The sequence below is a fragment of the Anoplopoma fimbria genome, chromosome 3, assembly GCF_027596085.1.
Source record: "Anoplopoma fimbria isolate UVic2021 breed Golden Eagle Sablefish chromosome 3, Afim_UVic_2022, whole genome shotgun sequence".
In the NCBI taxonomy this organism is placed as follows: Eukaryota; Metazoa; Chordata; class Actinopteri; order Perciformes; family Anoplopomatidae; genus Anoplopoma; species Anoplopoma fimbria.
In genome coordinates this window covers 22,663,411-22,685,574 of record NC_072451.1, presented here as the reverse complement: position 1 = coordinate 22,685,574, position 22,164 = coordinate 22,663,411, and the positions used below count along the sequence as shown (strand labels likewise).

At 39.0% G+C, this 22,164-nt stretch overlaps 2 protein-coding genes across 2 annotated transcripts; one reads left to right on the top strand and one right to left on the bottom strand.

Moving 5' to 3' along the window:
• Positions 1–1,525: 1,525 nt before the first annotated feature.
• On the bottom strand, positions 1,526–9,660 carry lrrc8da (leucine rich repeat containing 8 VRAC subunit Da). The gene is made up of 2 exons (XM_054596626.1): positions 9,279–9,660; positions 1,526–5,090 (listed from the first exon to the last, which is right to left on the bottom strand). Coding segments are annotated over exons 1-2 (2,541 nt in total). The 5' UTR covers positions 9,280–9,660; the 3' UTR covers positions 1,526–2,550.
• A 4,024-nt stretch (positions 9,661–13,684) lies between these two features.
• gtf2b (general transcription factor IIB) lies at positions 13,685–21,412 on the top strand. Its single transcript, XM_054596625.1, has 7 exons — positions 13,685–13,730; positions 15,179–15,291; positions 17,815–17,948; positions 18,226–18,372; positions 18,959–19,088; positions 19,584–19,865; positions 20,463–21,412. Exons 1-7 carry the CDS (start codon positions 13,714–13,716, stop codon positions 20,594–20,596), a joined length of 957 nt encoding a protein of 318 aa, XP_054452600.1. The 5' UTR covers positions 13,685–13,713; the 3' UTR covers positions 20,597–21,412.
• The last annotated feature ends 752 nt before the right edge of the window (positions 21,413–22,164 follow it).

The window sequence follows — 22,164 nt, the reverse complement described above, 5'->3', positions numbered from 1 at the left end:
TGGATTACATACAAATTTGGATTTTTCCTGACACTGACACAACTTTGGAAGCCACTGCAAATAATGTTAGTATCATACATACTCAGCTATAATATACTACAGCATTTATAGTGACTTCACAATGGAGAAAGAATGCAAAATTATGGTATAAGGTATGTTTTAATACAGATCATGACCTGCAGTGGAGAGCAGCATTTGCTCAAAGGTTATTTAAATCTCAACAAAGTGAATGAGAAGTGTGGGCTGACGCCTTTAAAGCCAGGGTAGGATATCTCAAGGACAGTTACCTCATGATGTAAATTCTCAGACAAGTTCCCTTACTCGGAGTGTTGCTGCAAGGCCATCAATTACTCTGTTGAACAGAAGGCTACATACATGCATAACACGCAAGACCTCTCTGACCTTGAAATGATGAACACAGAAACAGTGAAGCTATTGTTTTCTCCTCACCAGGACTCACTCGCTCACTCAAACAATATTATTGGTTAGCAGAGAATCATCAGCTTCCCAGTAAAAGCCAACCAATGTACAGGAAAACAGACTGGTCTGATTGGAATTATAATTTTGACATATCTTCTGTAGGATCATATGGGTGGACGAACTCAAGGCATCTATCTTTATCATATTAACATTAGACACCAGGTGAAAAAGATTACGGATTATGTGGGTTAAGCCTAATATTCCATAAAATATGTCAAGACAAAGACTACAGCTTCTTTACTATCAGTTAACTGTAAACACATCATATGGACTCATTTGCTTGAGTTTACACAACTTTTACACTTCTTACTGTAGAATTAGCAGGTTGGGGTCATCGTCCTTGTGAGTCATTGAGGTCAGTGTAACCTTGTCGACTATCTGTCTCTGGATGACATTAACAAATGGTCCATGGCTCAGGGGCCTTCATAGGCCTTGTAAGGGGAAATGAGCAAAGACTTATTTTGTTAGAGTGAAACTTGTGATGGGTATATCTTTTTTCACATTTTGACTTATCAAACATAGGTGTGACTAATAAACTGATTATTTGCTGCATTGCAAAACTTTCTGAGACAGAGGCCTCATTAATTATATTAAATCCACCTGTATATTTCCTGCTATTATGAGTCAAAATGAATAAATGACTGATTAATTCACTTCCCTTTTGCATTGCACCATACTGTGCGTTCCAATAACTATACTACCATACTATTTAGTATGCCAGAAACAGATTTAGTATGTACAAATGCATAGCATGTCAAATGCACTGTGCCAAAAATACCAGGATGTCCTTATGCATCCACTGGCATTTTGCAGTTCACAAGCCAGCATGCTTATTCTGACCCACAATCCTCTGTTCAGCAGGTAAACGAGCAAGAGGGTGGAAGGGTGCCATGTTATAACGTAGTAGAATGTCCCAATAGAAAGCATGCTGCATGCAACTGTAAGTACTTTGTGAAGACACCTGTAGTATGTACTGAAGTAAAAAGAAAAAGCATGCGATTCTTAACGCAGCTCAAGTGTTTTGTGGAGTGTCTGAAGTACATGAATAATGATTAGACATTCATCTAAAATCGTGTTTTATTGTGCCATAAAGCTGTGAACTTTGAGCATAGGATCACAAAGGTGGTACAGCAGCTCTGAAGAACACATGCTGTATATATATATAGGCCTACATAGAAATACATTGAGAAGAATGAAGGCAAATGTGTCATCATTGCTCAATTCTGACATGTTAAATAATCAGTCCTAACGGTTTTATTACACTTTTCAAATTTCAAAGCATGATTAAAAAGTGTTCCCTTTTATCAGCTTACGTTGGTCTTGGGACATGTTATCACAAAGGACATTCACTGATCTTTAAATCAATGTTTTCAGTGTGCAAATTAATCACTAAAGGCCTTAGTATACAATCTTTACAACGGGAAGGTAAAGGTTCATTTCTGGTGCTTAGTCTCCACCTGAGTTTTCAACTCTAAACTCATTCCTTTGGCTACAAGACATTGAGAAAAAGAAATTTTACATGATTTAAATAAAAGTTAAAGCTACTGAGAAAGAAGTGTTGCATTGTGTCCTCTTCTATAACATATGGAATTTTCTCTGTGGATAGTGTATGAATGAAAAACTGACAAGAAAAAAAATATTAATTTTTGGCCTTATGTTTGTGAAAGCCCTCACTGTAAATAAAAAAAAAAGCATCAGTTAAGGCAAAAAGATTGTTCCCCATGCTTACAATTATACCTGAGTACAAACAATAATAATAAATCTACATACTGTGTCATTGGAGCAAACAGTTTTGGTCTATAGAGTATTACATAGAGAAGCTAGATATCTAATGTTTTATTACTCAAAGCTATCAAAAGCCTAAATGCCAAAAGGTTGCTGAATTACATACCCAGCAACAAGTGAAACTATCTGTACCATTATTAATACACAAACAACTTAGACAACTTATTAAAGTAATCAACAAAATGCATTCATTTGTATGGATATTATAACAATAAACAGTCTACTCTTACATCCGTTATGCAGGCTTGTCATGATCTCATGAACCAGGAGTCGTGTTTTTTTGTGCTATAAGCCACTCGTGAAGGACGCGTTGGTCTCTCGGCTGAAGTTCTCCCTAACTTCCACGGGCAGTGCGTCGTAGAGATGGTCCTCCACGACCATGCCGCTTTTGCGCAGCAGGCGGCAGTTTCCCAGCTGGACGGGCAGTCTGTCCAGACAGTTTCCTCTCAGCTCCAGCTGAGTGAGCTGGACCAGCTGACCCACGGTCTCTGGCAGCACGGTGAGCGCATTGTTCCCCAGACACAACGCCTTGAGCTTGGTGCACCTGAACAGAGGCTTGGGCAGCACCTCCAGCTTGTTGGAGTTGATGGCCAAGTGCTGCAGATTGTGGAGGAGACCCACATCTGGAGGGAGCACTGTGATGGAGTTGTGGCCCACGTCCAAGTGCCGCAGTTTAGGTAGAGTGAACAAGGCCGGAGGCAGGGTCTCCAGTTTATTATGAGAGAGGTGGAGCGACTCCAGAGACTTGACCTGGCCGATGGAGGATGGGATGGTGATAATTTTGTTGTGCCACAGTTTAAGACACGTCAGCCTCTTGAGATGCTGGAAGCTGATGATCTCCTCTATAGTCCGGATGTTGTTCGATTTCAGGTCAAGCTCCTGCAGGTTGGTCAAGCTGAAAATAGCGTGGGGAATCCTCTCCAGCTCACAGGTGTGCAGCTCCAGTTCAATTAGATTTGTCATTTTTTTCAGGCTATTTAGTACCATCAGTTTTGTACCATCGTTGTGCACTACGAGCTTAATGAGATGTGGTGACAGCTCTGTGATGTTTGTAGGCATTTTTGTGAGGTTGCTCTTCAAGCATAGTGTCTTTAAATGCCTCAAATCTCGCATGGACTCCAGACCAATCATTTTGTTATTTTCTGAGCTCAAGTTGCCGATTAGGTTAAGTTCCCTTAGACTCTTCAGCAGATACACCCATCCTGGGATCTCAGCAACATCAGTGAACTTGACATGAAGGCAGCGAAGATGGTCGCGGAGGAAAGCAAACCCTGTCTGCTCTACTTTGGCCGGACAGTGGCAGAGATGCAGCTCCAGCAGGCTGGTCATTTGGGAGACCTTCGCCGAAAACCTCACCTCAGGAATCAGCTCCAGTTTCAGCACTTCCAAGTCTGTGAGGTCAAACACTGCATTCGGGAGACCAGAGAGCATGAAAAGGTGCAGCTCCTGTTGGTCCATTGCATTACGCGTCACAAGTTGTCGGAGTTTTTCAAAGGTCCACTCGTGATTGAGGCTGATCTCCCTAAGCTTGTTTTCACTGACCTCAGACAAGAAGACACCAAAGCGTTTGGAGTAGAGTTGGTCATACTGGTCAACCATGTGTAAGAGGAATGCAAAGTCATTTTTGACATCAGGAATGTCACTAAAGCTGCTCTCTTCCCGGACTTTCTCGAATGAGTACTCTTTCAGAGGTCGTCGAAACACCCAGAAGAGAGAGTACAAGCAAGCCATGCCGTAGATCAAAATCAAAGCCATGTAGCTAATAAGCAGCTTGTTTAGCATGAAAGCCATGTTGTGCGTACAGAAGAACTTTCTGTACCCTGTTAGCTGTTTAATATCAGGTTCACAATCATGCTTAAAATTTATTTTAGCCAAAAAGGTTGAAGTGTAGGATAATATCAAAATAAACTTGACAGTTTTGACAACGGTCTGTGCTACATAAAGCTTGTAGATGAAATCACTGTCCTCCACGTGAGCCCTGAATTTTCTCACTTTCTCAAACAAGGCTTTGGCCTGCTCCCCGTCTTTCTTGTCCAGGATTGTCATACTACTTGGTACCTCCGCGATGGGCTTATCTGCAGAGAACTTCACCCCGAGCATGGGTGTGGATGAGTTGACATTGGTTCCTTCATCCTTCCCCTCTGAAGACACCTGTTTTGGTGCAGAGGAGGTGCCGGTCAGCCGCTGTTTGTTCTCCTCAGAGTCCTCACAAGCCGTTTCAGACAAAGCCTTCGTAGTCCAGGGAGACTCAAAGCATCTACCTAGAATCGAAACAAAATGCTCAATTTTTGAGCTCGTTTTGGGGTACTTGAACCAAAAATTGCTACTGACCATGAGAACAATGGTGTGGATCAGTGTGAGGTAAGGAAAGTACTTGGAATACCAGGGCAAGGCAACATGGTAACATATTTGGTTGATGAAGATATATTGTTGATAGTCCAGGTTGGTCCTGACCCCTGTCGGCTGTGGTTGATTGGCATATTTTTCTGGCACCACAGCAGTGTGTTGGTTGACATGTATCTCATGGACAACTTCGTCTGGTAAGTCCTTAGTGATGAGGGGCATGGTGGTTGCCACGGTGGCTGCTGACGAGGCTACTTCCTGTGCGCTCTGCTGCGTGAACGAGTTCGAGGTGTCCTCCGGGTCCTCTAGACACGGAAGGCAGGCCACCTGGTCCTTGGTGATCTGCATGGTCATGGCGAATATTGCCAGCATGAGCATGACCAGCCCCAGGTAGTCCATGAAGACGTCCCACCATGGCTTCAGGATGCGGTACGTCGGCTGGATGTCATTCAGGGACGCAACCTCAGTGAGTGTGAACATCACTGCAACAAATAGAGAGTCTGTTAATCTACTCTGGTTGTTTGAATGTTGAATGCATGAAAAAGACTAACAAATAAGAGATTTAACCATTATTTGATTAATAAATAAGTTGTTCAACAGAAAATTATGATTATCCATTCGCTAAAGTCATTTTTAAAGCAGAAAATACCGAACAGGCTCTTATTCCATTTTTACAAATGTGAGGAATTGCTGCTTTTTGATCACTGTAAACCGAATGTCTTTGTGTTTGGACCGGATCAGATAAAACAGGACATCTGAAGCCATAACCTTCAAAACTGTCATGGACATATTTCACAGTTTGACATTTCTGAAACAAACAATTCATCAAGAAGATAAATCCATAAATATAAAAAAAAAATAATTGCTTTCCAATCTTGTTTAGATTACAAAGTCTGAACATAAACAGACCCTTATAGCGGATTTAAACACTGTGCCCCTTTAACCTTCAGTAATCTGCGAGGAAACAAAAACGGAAAATTCGAAAATAACATGAGTTTCTTGAGCCCCAAACCTACACAGGAAGTTGAAGATTTGTAGGTCAAATCCATAACAGGTTGCTAAAAGTGGAGAGCTAGAAACACATTTATCCCCCCAGCTGTACAAGGTGTGAATGACTGCACCGCTGAGTGTTAGTGCTCTCCATCATTTCATCTTGGTGTGTTACATTCAACTCTCCCTTGACAGTGTAGTTTAATTCAAAAATGTTTAAATGATGTTCAAGTTCAGATTCTGCTAAATCCAGACTTATTTCAACATGCTGTTACTGGAACAGTGCAGAGTCCTTTGATAGAGGCAGAAGTTTATCAACTGTTCTGACTCACTAAAACATTTGGCACTCATGGGTTTCATTTATGAATCACTGTGTTTTCTAATTTAGTGGATGTGACATTTACTTGAATCATCTTTCATTCATTTACTGCTTCTAATGCAAACCAACACAATCAAAATGACTCATATGATTCTAGGAACAAGTAAATTATATGTCCTTCATGATAATTAGTAGTTTCTTTTAGCTCTGGGACCTTTCATACTGCACTATGCGCTGAGACAGATGACACATTGAAGTGCGCTCCAAAAAGGAGGTAGTTCTGAACATTCCCTGCAAGAAAATCTACATTTAAATTTATATAAATGTTGTTTTCTTGAATGTGTAAGATAATTTGCCTGATGGTCAAAATGAAAAACTTAAAACTATTCTTTTAATAGAATCTTTTGGAGGTTTCAATTGTTTTCCACATTACAGCACATTTTAGAGAAAAACATAGTATACATAGTGTGTTTTGGTAAAACAAAAAAAGTCCCAATATAATATGCAGAAATTAGTTTCCAGTTTGAGGGTGGCACCCTTACATGTTATAGGACGCGGCGACAGTTTTTGACTCCCAGTGGCGTTATCTTTAAAAGCCAGAAGTAAGAGATAAAAAGTGATGGCTAATCGGTTGCCTGTGTATAAATCATAATATCTCTATATTGTGAACTTCTTTCTCACAGCTAAAAATAACTTCATTTTAGATCAATTAATTTCTGAAATCCAGCAGCCTGCAAACAAGAATACAATATGCATGAGCATATGGCTCCTGCACATTAATCATGGATATCTCAAGAATGAATGAAATGTCACAAAGGTCAATGCAATCAGTTATTTTCTGTAAATTAAGTATTTAAGAAAATAAATGTCTATGTTGTTAACAAAGTCAAAGCAACTTTGCTATCGGTTAACAGACTAATGTGTTGCGTGTGGAGTAATGATGTGGTGCAATTTGTCTCTATATCAGTGGATCTTCACTGGAGCCTGACTGATAAATCAGTGGGCCAAGTTTATTACATTTCTCTTGTATAAGCAGATATGTATAAATTGAATTGTAAAAAAACCCAAAGATAATGTCTGATGTCTTTAGAAGCACTAAGAACTTCATTGGTTATTTTTTTTCCACCAAATTTACCAGCAATACATTACACATTACACTGTGCAATAATAGTTAAAAAAGTTAAAAATAGTTAAAATAGTTGTTTTTTTTCTCTGTCTGTAAATATAATATTTCAGTTGTTGTTTTTTTCTACTGTTTTTTTTTTTATTGCTTATTTATAATACTTGTTTTATTTTATTTTTCATTTTTAGCTTGTCTTCTTCTACTATGTCTCTTGTGTGCACTTTACTCTATGCTGCTGTAAGTCTGCAAATTTCCCCGCTGCGGGACTAATAAAGGATTATCTTATCTTATATCCTTCCTCAAAAATGTTATTTTTTTGTAAAGAATATATATATATCAGATTTATTTATTCTCAAATAAGCCTCAAAAATAGTGTCTGTCAGGAAATATTCCTCACATTTATTGTCCAATTGTATTACTGCTGGGCTACACAAAGTTAGTTAAGTTCTTGTTGTGGGGAACTTTAAAGTCATGTCTTATCTCACTGTGACGTGAAAGCAATCAGTCATGGTCACACCTATACAGCAGCACACATGGTTGTCACTGTAAAGTTGGTGTTATATTGGTGTTTCCTTTAAGTGCTACGTCATTCAATAATGTGCTTTTTCCACAGACGGCATCTTGACATGTTATGGGGGTAAATCATTGAATGAATGATGGCTGAATGATGTTTTCCATTGCTTAACAATCTATCTGGAGAATGCAGCAGCGCAGGTGATGTTTGTGTACTGCAACAGTGACAAAGTTGATAGGGGCTCCACAGCGGTTTCTAATGATCAACCCTCCCCCAGTTTCTTCACACTTAGCAGAGGCGACACATCTAAACAGCCTATGAAAATAGAGAAAAAAAGGCTTAGTGTGTGAGGGGGAGAACCCAGGGGGAACACAGCCCCCCCCCCCCCCTCCTCTGACAACGCTGCCCTTAACAGATAACATGAAACTGACCTCACCATATGATAGTAGCCACTGTACTGCCCATTAAGTGTTATTTAATTAAGATGAACTATGAGTTAAAGGATGGCTACAATTTAGTATAACTAAGTTAAAGCAGGGACATTGGTCACAGGCTGGCCGTGATGGAGAACAGGCTAGATCACTTAGTTTTAATCGGGTAGACTACTCCACCACAGTGATGAAGCAGGCCGGCCCCTAAACATTGGACTCTTTGGCGCACCGGGACTTTCTTTCATGCGCGCCGTCGTAAAACGGGTTCTGTAATGTATCGATACAATGTTCACGTCATATGTTCGTCCTAACTTTTTTTATTTATTTATTTGTGAACAAATATAATTAAAGTTTTTTTTTTATTGTAAATAAATGTTACATGTTCAGACAAAGGCGGTGATATGTAGAACAATAAAATCATTATTTAACAGCTTAAAGTTTTCTCTTTAAGCTTTTGTAATGTTATATATAGTAATAATATTGGTCAAAATGATGTATCATTGCATTGTTTTAAGTCAAAAACCTTCAATTGATTGACCTCCAAACACAATATCTAGTGTCTTTTATTTACTATAGAAATTCAAAATTAATCTCTTTATTCTAATGCATCATATGTACGATGATCCTGAATTGGACACTGCTCCTAAAGTTGATTTCCAGGCTTTAGGCATCTATAATATATCAGAGCGACGCTCCAGGCTTCAAATAACACAGGAAAGCACTCAAAGTATTAACGGGTAAATATTCAGATTCACCACATTGACCCTAAAATGTTTTAGTTGGAATATTACAGGCCGACCATAAAATATGCAAAGCCCAATAGAATAATAACCATAATATCACAACTGATACAACAGGCTCAACGAAATAATGAACATATAAATAAGTATCAAGAGATCACTAATGCCAGAAGATACTCACACCAACATGTGGAATGAGGGAAGTATATATATATATATATATGTTTATATGTTTCCACTTTAAAACACACAAGAGGAAATAAGACATGTGGGTGATTAAACGCTTTGTTCCTCCTCACGTGAGGAGTTATCTTGTGTAATGGGTCAGGTGACTTGTGGAAAACATATGAAATTGAGAATCAGCATGTTTCCCCGGCGTTAAACATTCACACCAGGTAACCAGTTTCTTATCTGGAAACCATTATCTGCTCGGCCACGCGGGGAGAAAACAGTACCAGGTTATTTATTATTAATGAAGGGAATATAAATGAGTTTAAAGTGTACGTTTATAAAAAAAAAACAAAAAAAACACAGTTAATGTAACTATACTTACTGCCTGTGCGGCGTTATCTCAATCCAATTATTTCTTCCTCAGCCTGCATGCCACTTTTTCGCTCCGGTCGTCAGGTGCGCCTCCTCACCTAATTTCTCAGCCCCGTTAAAAACTGTGGGAATGACGCGTTTGAGTGCAACAAAGCGCTGAGGAACATTTGTCCTATTGTCGTCCACGTCCCTCATGCCTCATACCTGAGCCCCCGGGATGCAGAGCCGGCTGCCTGGTTGCGTGTTTTACAATATGCGCAGAAAGACCTCGGGTGCAATGTATTTCTAAGAAAAGGCAGATCCAATATGGAGCCGCACGGACCAACGTTGTGGGTGTTATGGGCGCTTCTCATTGGAGGACGGCATCACGGCAACTTCCCGAAGACACGGCCTGCTGGCTTATCTGATGTTGCGTTCAGGCCGCATGGGGGAAAAAAGGGGGGACACACAGACGAAGCGACAGCGCCAGTGGCAGAACTGAAATGAGCTGAAAGTGCACATTTTACATACATTATTAGCCCAATCGTAACTCCTGCACTTCATAGGCCTAATATCGGCCACATGCGCACTTCCGCAAACTATAGAGGAAAGAAATCTCAACGTTGTTCCTTTTTTCCCCTTCCCAGCAGAAAGTAAACAGCCTACTAAAATGGCCATGAGGAGGAGAGTGCTGTTCACAAAGACAAACAGAGAGTTATTGGACCAGGCAATAGCAGACGTATAGGCTATAGACTTGCCGTTTATATGCTCATAATTTCAGTAAATTAAGTACACAGCAACTGGAACCAATGAGATATATTTCGAAAACCTGAGGAAAAATGCTGTAGAAACATTTGCTTTGCAGGAATGCCAACTGAAAACTTAGCTCTCTTGTCTACCGCCTTCCAAGCGTTACGTGAACGCAGCACAAGCTTCCCCCTCTTTGTTTCAGAGTACCAGACACCACATGCATCGTGGTGTTGAAATAACTTTGCTGACTAATTAAGAATTCAAATGTTTACCATTTTTGCATATTACTGCTATTGATGCCTTGTGTTTGCTACAGTTAAAATAAACTGTTATGGACATGTGCAACATTGTTAATACTGTCTATCTATCTGTATGTCAGTCTGTCTGCCTATCTATCTATCTATCTATCTATCTATCTATCTATCTATCTATCTATCTATCTATCTATCTATCTATCTATCTATCTATCTATCTATCTATCTATCTGTCTGTCTGTCTGTCTATCTGTATTATTGGTATTGAGAAACTCAACAGTCAATAGGACCCTGTGTGCTGAAGCCATCATTTCCAGCTCTTTCTGGATTTGGTTGATGATGCACTGGGTGGAGGAAGTGTCTCCTCAGTTGCAACCCATACAGGTTTCAACCGGTCCTGGGCTGCTTGCTGCAAGCACTCTGTTCTTGCTCACGCTACCCTTGTACTTTGAGAGAAGGAGGGAGAAAAAAAGAAAGAAAAACAGGTAGTGGGGGCGTGGAGTGCGATAGTCTGGCAGGTTACAAGATCAGATGTGAAGGTGGTGTGTGACCATACATAAACACACATAGAATGATTACACTGATAATTTCATCTGTGTTCTATACGGGCTCTGCAAAAATGTTTTCACAATAGAGCCAAATGTTTGCTTAGAGTTGAGTAAGGCAGTCTTTCGATAGCTGAGTTTATAGTGGCTCCCTTTAAAAATCCAAAACAATGACAGGGTAGACAAAGTGAAGGAGAAAAGTAGTAGATTACCGGATGTGAATCTACTTAACTTTACTGGAGCCTCATGAATTATTTTCAGACAGTTTCCAGCAATTCCCTCCACAACTTGTTGCCACAACATTATATGCAGTAAAGTTTTCTTTGATATAAATGCTGATATTCATTTGGCTAATGACCTTATAGCATTAGTAATACTGCTAATGACACTGATTCTGAATCATATAACATACAGACTTTTATCTGACTGCGGTGAGACATATGGTTGGTGTGGTAAGGTGAGAGGAAGGTATAAAGATTTCAAAGGTTCGTTTTTTTGTCATACTGGTTGGCAATGAGGAACAGTGGTTGGACAGTATGCCGTTTCCTGGGGGTGATGGGCCCAACAGCTGGGGACCACAGACACCCCTGGCAACCAGCACAGTGCGTTGAGAATTGCCTCAATGAGATATAAATAATTCAGCATGGACCTCCCTCTCTGATTTGTAAAGAATATGCTGGGTAGTATCACACTAACAAACATTAGCTGGTGGTTTAAATGCACAACAGATATACACATGTGAGTTCTATGTATGGAAGAAGCAAAAAAGAATTTGTTACATTTTAGACCAAAACCACAAACCAACAACAAACCCAAAACAAACATGTTTCTATGGTAATTAATTCCTGTAAGCAAGATAAGCACTGAGTTTTTTCACCCACACACACAGTGGGAATTCAGTATTAGGTCAAGGTGTTATATAGTGGTGGTATATAGTGGGGAGAATGAGTGTGTGTACCAGTGTGTGTCCAATAACACACACTACTCCAGACGTTTGCACAGGATGTTTGCTTGCATGTGTGTATCCTTTGTTATTATTTGACATACAGTATAGTAATGAAGAATGATGATGTGGTGTGATATGATGCTGCAGTTGGGAAGCTGCTGAGGCATTGAGGTAGTAAGTACTGTGTGTGTTTGTATGTGTGTTTGAGACAAAGAGAGATCAGGAGAACACTTATTCCTCTACTCTGTCTCCGGTCTCTGCTTGCCTCCGTTTTGTTTGATACCTCTCATGCTGTGACTTGTTACTGTTTATGCAGGTTTAGTTTCCACAGTCTTGCTCAGTCCAGCAGCAGTTTTGGATCATCAGTGGTATCATGAAACATGTATTAAAGATATGTGAAGGCTTCTCAGGGACACTTCAGACAAATCAGTTGCATCAGTGTAGTAAAAAAAATAAATAGAATAGCTTGTGGTGCACACGTTCCCAACATTATTTTCATATCGGAAGCTGTAAACAAATACATTTGGCTGTTGCTTATAACTCGCAGTCCTGATGACACGGTTGCTCTTCACCAGGCCAGAATCAATTGCATTGGACCGATACATCAACATCTCTACAAGCCGCCAACCCTTGCCAGATGTCGAATAACATTGCCCAGATGCAGCAGACTCAGCAAAATCTGACTAAGCTCTGTGGTAGGTTAAGTCTCATTTTACTAATAAAACAAGTATTATCTCAAAGTTATACATTTTAGTACGTTCGACAACTTGAAGAGAGATTGGTGCCAAATGATCTGTCCAGGAAATCTTATCACTGTAATAAGCCAGTTATTTAGCTCCACCTGCTGTTGTCCTGATGCACACTCTTGACTGATACCATTTAGGTTATTATAATGCATTACAATCATCCAGTTAACTTCAACTACCAAAAAAGTTTTGTAAGAAATACATTTATAGAAATAAATGTTAGTTGCTGCACATGCTATGAATAATGTGTTAGTCATGTTTATATGATAGTTATTTTACTGATATATAATTTGTAGACGGATGTAGATTTGTCATTCTGTTCCCACAAAACCAAACCAAATATAAGTGACTCTTTGTGTGGTTTCTTTCACAGGCCTGGGAAGTATGAGAGGAGCGGTCACAGACTGGTACATAGTCAGAGACACAGGCTGGCACTCTCAGACAGAAATATCACACAGGCCTTTTTTCATCAGCAGGCTTCCTAGGATAAATGACTACAGTTTAGATATTCCTTTTTGCAGTACTTAGTTGTTAAAGGTCAATCTTGTTGAAATATATAGAAATATATATATATACATATGTATATGTTCCTTCCTGCTGCTGTCAGGTTGCACAACCAGCTCTGCTCCCAGTAGACCACATGACACTAATGACACTAATACACTGTGCAATACAATAGTTATAATAGTTTCTGTCTGTATATATAATATTTCAGTTACTGTGGATTCTTTTACTGTTTTTTACTGTTTTTTTAATTTGCTTATTTATAATACTTATTTTTGATCTTGTTTGTTTTACTATGTCTCTTGTTTGCACTATCCTCTATGCTGCTGTAATCCTGTAAATTTCTAATAAAGGATTATCTTATTTTATGTGAAAAATGAAAGCATTAATCTTGTTGTTTGTTAGCCAATAATGGTTTTGTGTCTCCATGTAGAGTAACCACAATGACATTTAATATCATATTCTGGTGAAATAAGGTTTTTGCTTATTGCATAATAAATAATGTTACTTTGTAATTCATTCTATCTCTCTCTCTCTCTCTCTCTCTCTCTCTCTCTCTCTCTCGCTCAACAAAACACTGTTATACAAACGGGAGGGTGTTTCGACTATTTTGAACCTTACGGCTCCCCATACTCGACCGGACACGTGATCACATAAAGCTATAAATAGAGGTGGTGCATTCGATTGTGTCTTAGACACAACAGGCGGAGCAAGGAGCAAGATGGCGTCGACGAGCCGGTGCGTAGCTACTTTAACCACATCTTCCACCCTTTTCTTCTCCGTGTGGGCTCTCACAATATACATTTGTAATCGTTATCGAGTTAGACATGATGAGAGACGCTGGTGGTGGTCCAGAAACATCACGTCTGTAGTTCTACTGACGGCGTCAAGTGTGCGATGTGTTTTGCTTGGCAACTGCTAGTTAGCTTCGTTAGCTAAATTAGCTAGCTAGATGTTGCCAGAAGTCCCTACCTGTGTCGCCGTTACATTATCTCACCGCTGAGCTGGTGCTCAATAGCTTCGGTGTATTGTCACGTTAACGTCGCTTCTCGCTCGTTTCCGCCTCTTTATCTCCGGACGGTCAACAGCAGTCTGAGCTGAACATATGCATCATGTTGCGTTCAGTCTCTGTGAAACTAGCGGCCCCTTTAGAGAAATGCAAAAAACAAGTTCCTCTTGATTTGATGTTTTTTTTTTTATCAATATGTAAATGTAGAGTAGATGGTGGAAAGTTTAGATGCATACTTATGTTGAAATGGCCCTGAAATCAGGCCCTTAAGGTCATCTGTTGTGCTTTACCTCACACCAGCGTGACGGCTGTTTTTTTTAGTTTGTTCAGTGGTCAACGTATTGTTTTTATTTAAAGATTATACCTGAAATGATTTGTGGATAAATCAACTATTTATATATAATATACTATATTTTAATATTTCTTTAAATGTTGTTTCCAAGTTAAAACCCAAATATTCTTTGACTCCAGGATGGATTTTGCATCCATTTTGTTCTGCCTAAATGTAGATTTGATATCTTGGGCTTTTTAAAGATGTCAATTTAATTTCTGAGAAACAGATTTTTTTTTTGTTGACATTTTACACACTAAACCATTGAGAAAAATGATTAACAGAATAATCAATAATGAGAACAATTCTTGGTTTCCGCCCCAACAAAGACTGTTGTGCTTCTTAACTACGATCTTCTGTTAGGCTTTCCCTTCAGGTTGTTTGAAGTGTCTATCTGCTGTTGACAAAGTTAATCATGGATTTATACTAATATGACCTGTTTTAGTCTTTGATAATGTTTTACTTAATGTCTGGTTCACATATTGACATTACCCAAACCAAGTTCAGGCAGTTTTGTACTTTCAGTCCTCTCTCCCTGGTTATTTCTTCTCAGTAACAAATGTGGGAAAGTAAAGTGATAAATGTAACAATATGTTTTTAGATTTTCATCGCTTTGGTATTTACAAGTCATACTCTGCTGGTAGTTTGAAACTTCATTATTTTTTCCAGCTCTTGGAGATGAGACTTTGTAGCATTGTTTTGTGTTTTGCGTCGTGACCTCAGCATGATCTCTCTCTCTCTCTCTCTTTACCCAACCTCATGCCTGTCTGCCTTCATTTTCCTCCCTTTCCCACCTTTTTCTTGGCATTTGAGCCGTTTGATCACTTAACTGTTTTGCTTTCGTAGCGGAGATGCCCTGTCCCTTCCCAGAGTTCAGTGTCCCAACCACCCTGATGCCATACTGGTGGAGGACTACAGAGCAGGGGACATGATTTGCCCTGAATGCGGCCTTGTAGTAGGTCAGTATACACTACTATTATGTGCACTTTTACTTTTGTATCGTAGAGCTTTCAGTGTTTGAACTAGAGCTGGGTGGTATACTGATCATCCGGTATGTTGGTTTAAATTTCCAGTACAGATATTCATTTTTCATATACCGCTACATCGGCGAGTAGCTGTGAAGAGTGCTACAGTTGGGAAAAGTAGGGAGAGAGGGGACCCTTATTAACTGCTTACTCTGTCCAAGACAAGAGCTGTGTCTGATGTTGGGACTTTTATCATAAAAATCCAATGTAACTGCTGATGTTGCCAGTAGTGCTAACACTAGCAACTTCCGTCACATAAGCACAATCTCCGTTGGAATACCGAGATGGTGATTATGGTCATCTGATTTGAGCCAGTCAGCAGTGCGAGTGAACCAGCAAGGCCAAACATTGTTTACGGAGTAATTGGCCTGATTATTGCAAATAGCAGGAAAAGCAAGTGATGGAGTGACTTTACGAATGCAATAGAAATCCACCTTTCTGAGGACATGGTCCACTATGGAGGTATGTTTTGAAAATGCTTCCGCTAAACTTCTATCCCACCATTATACCAACAACACTGACGCAGGCGCCAACTTTTCTATAATAACAGCCTTGTGGTCAGTTTGTAGTGATTATACAAATATTTTAATTATTTAGTATTGAATATTCTACATTCTATGAACTCCTGACTGTAGAATAAGCCAACATAAACCTATTATAAAGGCCCAGTCCTGCAATAAAAAAAATTGTAAAACTGCCAGAATCTTCAAAAATACAGTGAAACAGATTTTTTTTTTTACACAACCCAGCACTAGTTGGAGCACATTCTTCCTTTCCATTTGGTATCTGGTGCTTGTTTTAGATTTAATGAACTCTGTCATGGTCAGATAATCAAAGTCGTCAGCGCACGTCTGCCTAAACCTGTGTGTTTGGTTTTGTGGACACCATATTTAGGCTAAAATTATTGTGGATGTGAACATCAGCTGAGTTGACACACAAGGACACAGTTTCAAAAGTGTGCCGTGAAACTAGAATCTTGAAAAGCTTGTCATAATAAATGTATTTCTCTGTAATGCCATTTAACCTGACAATGGATATGAATCTTCACAATTCACTTTGTCATGCAAATCCTCTGGCTTTGACATCTCTGCTACAGAAACTTTTTTCACCACCCTAATACAAGTGCAGTAGACACGGTAAAGATAATGGAAAGGAAGCAAACATCATTGAAGCTTTTGAACAAAACATTAGTTGTGCTATATCAGCCTAGTCTAGTGTTTTAATCAATCTTGTCATTTATCAAGGCACGTATCGGCACAGATTTAAATGTATGAAGAAAAAAAAAATCCTTTCAACATGTGATGCAGACTGTAAGACAAATCTGTAGGGAACACCCGGTTCTGCTCTAACGAGCCCCCTGAGCAGAGACCAGACTAGGTCAGGTGGGAGACGGGAGACGCCAGCCGCTCTCTGATGCAAGCCAAAGTACCCTCTGTTCCTGCTCCCATAGCTTTGGCTGTCCTCTGAGGAGATGAATGTCACTTTGCCTCGAGATGTTAGAGAGTTATGGATGGTAAAAAAAGCCTAACAGGATTAAAATATCAGAAATCTAATCCTCGGCTCTGCTACAGCTCCAAGAACAGGCAGTCGTGATAACTAGCAATATGTCACACCCTTCTTTCCTTTTCAACATCTCTGATCTGATATAATAGAATGACAAGATCATATTTTATTATGTATTTCTGCCTCACAATAACAACCACAATAATAGGAATATGAGAAAGAAGAGGGGGATGATGTGTAAAATGTTAAGCTAAATTCAGAATAATGAACAGTAGTAAAACTTAAAGAGGGCTGTGGATGAGCTGATGAAACACGGTACGGAAGGATGAAAACAATATTTACAGTATTTGCGTCTCGGAAGATTTGTTTTCATGAGGGAATTTGTGCTGGATACTACATCATCTAGTTAATTATTCCAGAGGGATGATATGGACAGACAGAAGAACACAGTTCATGCATTTTGTTTGTATGTGCAGGTCATTGACAAAATGTTTAACAAAACCTTTAATGTATATTAAACTACAAAGTCGGATTTGTTGTTACGTTTCATGTTTCAGTCATTGACGAAAAGAGGGAAACGTGTTTTGAGCAGCAGGTGTAGACATTAATGCACAAGATTGAAAAGCTGACGCCAAAAAGCAGAAACGAGACAGATGTAGGTTGAGTTGAATTTAATCTGAATGTAGTGTGTCTGTAAAGTTCTTCAAACCAAAACTCAAGGGCCAAATGTTTTACAAATATTACCTTTCTGTTTTTAAAGGTATTGTTTACAAAAAATGCGGCATGTTTTCAACCAAAAGTAAAGATATAGAAAAATAACTTTTCGTTAACCGTTTTCGTTTCTTGTGTTGGTGCTTGGGTTAAAAACATACAATTACAACTTGATCTTGTGCACCTTTTATGTTTAAGTGATTTACCCTATTTGTTTTAAATTGTCGTACCATTTCTCCTCAGGTGACCGTGTTATCGATGTAGGCTCAGAGTGGAGAACATTCTCTAATGAGAAAGCCCTCAAAGATCCATCCAGAGTGGGAGACGCCCAGAACCCACTGCTCAATGGAGGCGACCTAACCACCATGATCAGCAAGGTGAGTCTCCCTTTGTTATAAATGAGCCTTGTTGTGTGCATTCTGGTAAAAAGTACAAGTTAGTATTTGCAGTTCAAATGATTAAGTTTTTCATAAGATATTTAAAACACTCAAATTTTCAGTGGCGTAAATGTTTTTGTGCCATTTTACCCGCGTTAAGATGTGCATGTACAGTAAACGCTGGCATTGGAAGTTTTGATAATTATATCAGCATTTTAGCATTTAAATTAACACCACAGTGGATTTTACTGATAAACATCCACTGTTTCCTCCACAGGGAACTGGCGCAGCTAGTTTTGATGAATTCGGTAACAACAAGTACCAGAACCGGCGGACCATGAGCAGCTCTGACCGGGCCATGCTCAACGCCTTTAAAGAAATCAGCACCATGGCGGATCGCATCAACCTGCCAAGGAACATCATTGTGAGTAAAAAAGTGGATTCTGCAAAGTGATAAGATTATCCTTAAACAAGTGTAGCTAACCAGTAAAAATACAAAGAGCCAAAATACAAAATCTGTACTTCTTTAAAAAGCCTTGTCACATCATACTAAACACGCATAAGACGGCAGAAAGAGATGCAAACCACACAATTGTGGGCAGAACATTGTGAGCAAGGGAACAAGAGAAATGAAACTGAAATTGATCTGGTAGTTGTGTAATTCTGTGCTTCATTGAAAGGGAAACGCGACCAGTTTGTGTTATTAATATTCGTGTTTCCTGTATAAAAGGCCTCCCTTAAACTCAATCATGTGTAAAAAAAAAAAAAAAAAAAAAAAAAAAAAAAAGTCTTACTCCATTTTAACTAGATGTTCATAATTCACTTTAACGTTAATAAAACACTTTATTTTAGGTTCTTGTAGACAAACACTATTTAATCCCTGTTTAAAAAAGAAAAAAGGTTTTGCATGTGATTGTATTTGGTAAGATGGTCATTAAGGCTTTCATTAAAGGATACAAATAATTAGTTTTCTGTAAACAATGGTTTTTTTTAATGTTTTTGCTCTGCAGGACAGAACAAACAACTTATTCAAGCAGGTTTATGAACAGAAGAGCCTGAAGGGCCGAGCCAATGACGCAATCGCCTCGGCCTGTCTCTACATCGCCTGCAGACAAGAAGGTGTACCAAGAACATTTAAAGGTCAGAATAAACACGTTTATTTAGCTTGAGCTATCCACAATATTATTAAAGTTACGACCGCTCTTGAGGAACGATTGATGGCAAAAAATGTAAAACTAATTATGGCACAGCTTAAAATACTGTAACCGGAAAGACAAGTCCTTAAATGACAAAAAATACTCAAATGTAAGAATTGTCCCAGTTTATCTCTTTAGGATAAGACGTTATAGTTTGTGGATTTATCCTGTACTGTGCTGTATTGTCTGACAAGTAAAAAAACAACCTTAAATGTTTCTCAATGGATCTAATCTTTGGTTTGTATTTTGCCACCATTAACAAAAGGCATTCTGACTGAGCCATCCCTTTGGTTCTATTTATAGACGTAATGGCTGCATGATTTGTTAACTTTTTTCTTCTCTGATATTACTGTGGATGTCACAGTGGAGATTCAACATAGAAAAAAATGGCTGAAGAGATATTTATTTGACGTGACTCCATCTCTCCTTCCCTACACAGAGATCTGTGCTGTCTCTCGGATCTCCAAGAAGGAGATCGGCAGATGCTTCAAGCTGATTCTGAAGGCGCTGGAGACCAGCGTGGACCTCATCACCACCGGAGACTTCATGTCTCGTTTCTGCTCAAACCTGGGCTTACCCAAACAGGTGCAGATGGCGGCCACCTTCATTGCCAGGAAGGCCGTGGAGCTCGACCTGGTGCCCGGCAGGAGCCCCATCTCAGTGGCTGCAGCAGCCATCTACATGGCCTCCCAGGCCTCTGCAGAGAAGAAGACCCAAAAGGGTGAGTGGTGATTCTGTAGTAATACTGGTGATAGACAAATTTAGCGTTGAGACCAGAGGGGGAAAGATATCTATCTGTACGTTCTTTTTTTTGGCAACAAAAAAATGAAAGTTATAGTTACACATACTGGTGGTAGTGGTCTTTGTTGGCCAAAGACGTTGGACTCACTCTGACTTGTAGAAAACCAACCAGAACCTGGTGCGCTTAAATCAATAAAAAAAACTGAAATGACAAAGTATTACAAAGTTCACTTCAGTACATGTATTTTGACAGTAAATCAGTGTTAAATAATTAAAGCTTTAATTGTTACTTTTATTGTTGATGGTTTGAATAACCAGCCTCTAATAACTTCTAATAAAAGGGAAATGGCTAAAGCTGAGGGAGTTGGCATCACATCAATGGTCTAATCAAAATGCTCCTATTGAAGTGTCCTTGAGCAGGACAGTGGTATACCTCGAGCTCTTTTGAATGGATGAAAAAAAAAATAAGAATTCTGACATGTTTTCTGAGGTACAGAAAAGTTGTTTTGGAAATGCAGCAGGTTTTCAGATTGTACACGATTCAAGAGTTGAACCTCGTCTTTTAATGTTTCAACAGAAATCGGGGATATTGCCGGCGTTGCAGACGTTACGATCAGACAGTCATACCGACTCATCTACCCGCGCGCCGCTGAACTCTTCCCTCCAGACTTCAAATTTGACACGCCTGTCGACAAGCTGCCCCAACTGTGAAGACGACACTCCGTGAACAGTGACGATACTTTTCTGCTGTACTTACAGGATTGTATTCTTTCTTTAAAAATCATGTTTGTGTTGGATTTGGAAGATTTCCCTTGTCCCTCCTAAGACTTCTTGCCTTTGTCGAGGCGTCCTCACAGGAATAAAACGGACACATTCCAGTGCTTAAATAAACAGCTTGCAGACTGTACTTACAGTATTTCATTTGAGTGTATATACTGTATCATGTATATATGTCCAAGTTGGAAAATGTAATTGATTTCTTGCAATTTTAGGCTGGTTTCATACTGAATGCATAATACTTTGTCTTTGTAGAAAAATGACCTGGTTCTATTTTGTTAGTTTAAATTGTTCGAAGTAATTTAAAAAAAATAAAAGATTTTCATTAAAGCATGGTAATGAGCTCATGGTTTGAATAAACAGTTGTTTACATTAAACCTGTTTTACTTCTCTGGTCATTCACAGATTGAATGGCTTCACCAGAAAGAAAAGTGAAATACAGTAAAACTTCCTCAAAATTAGTTTCCAGAGTGAACAAAAGGCAGAACAAATACAAAGTACCCAGAGTAAACCACGAGGATGTATTCAACGGGTACAAATAAAAGCAAACTCACTATTACAAATGTTTAATTTGTGCATTTATGATGGGCAACAACGACTGCAGAAATGCCTTGTTTGGTTTTTTTTTTTACACCAGGTTGAGCTGCAACAGTTGTGTGACTTGAGTATTTGTGTACCATCTATAAAGTCTTCCACTGTTCCGGCAACAACATGCACAAGCAAAGAATAATAAAAAAAAACTTTGTACAATCTATTTTCATCATTAAGAAATGTAGATAATTAAAAACTATTGATAAAATTAGTGCTTTCAGCTTAATTGTGTACATACAGTATGTATATATAATATACCCTGCCCTCCCCTGTAGTGATTCATATCAACAGCTCTCCAACATTTGAGTCAAGTTTATATATAACATGCAAATTGACAGTCATCAGCTGGTTCCTCTGTGCCAGACTGCAAAATGTAACTGATCACAGAACAGCGTGGGAAGTGTTTAAATGACATTTAGACAGAAACCTGGAATAACTTAGTTTCATGTGTTCCCAAATAACAGCTCAGCGCTTTCTTGTGGATTTCTGCACAGCCTCACCGTCATTGGGTTCACTGTCAATACATCAATCAGATATTTATTTGTTTTTTTTACCACAAGGAGTTTGTCTGCTGCTTCAAGATGGACAGGATGAATTTGGTTTTAATAGCTTTTAACTGCAAAACACTGATGTTTTCACTTTGGCTGAGGTAAGAAGAAAAATGCTTTCAGGTTCAACACAACCGTTTGATTATTTAGGGTTGAACCTCCCCAAAAATATAAAACAATTGAAATCCAACTGAACTCAGCTCTAAAATAATAATTAACTTAATGTTTGATTTTATTGCTCCATAGGATTCTGCAATACAAAGCGGCACTTAGATCTTTAGAACTGAGGTCAACTGAAAATCTACAGAGCCACAAGAGGGCATCAGACAGAAGAGAAGAAGAACCTTTTAGCATTATGTCTTC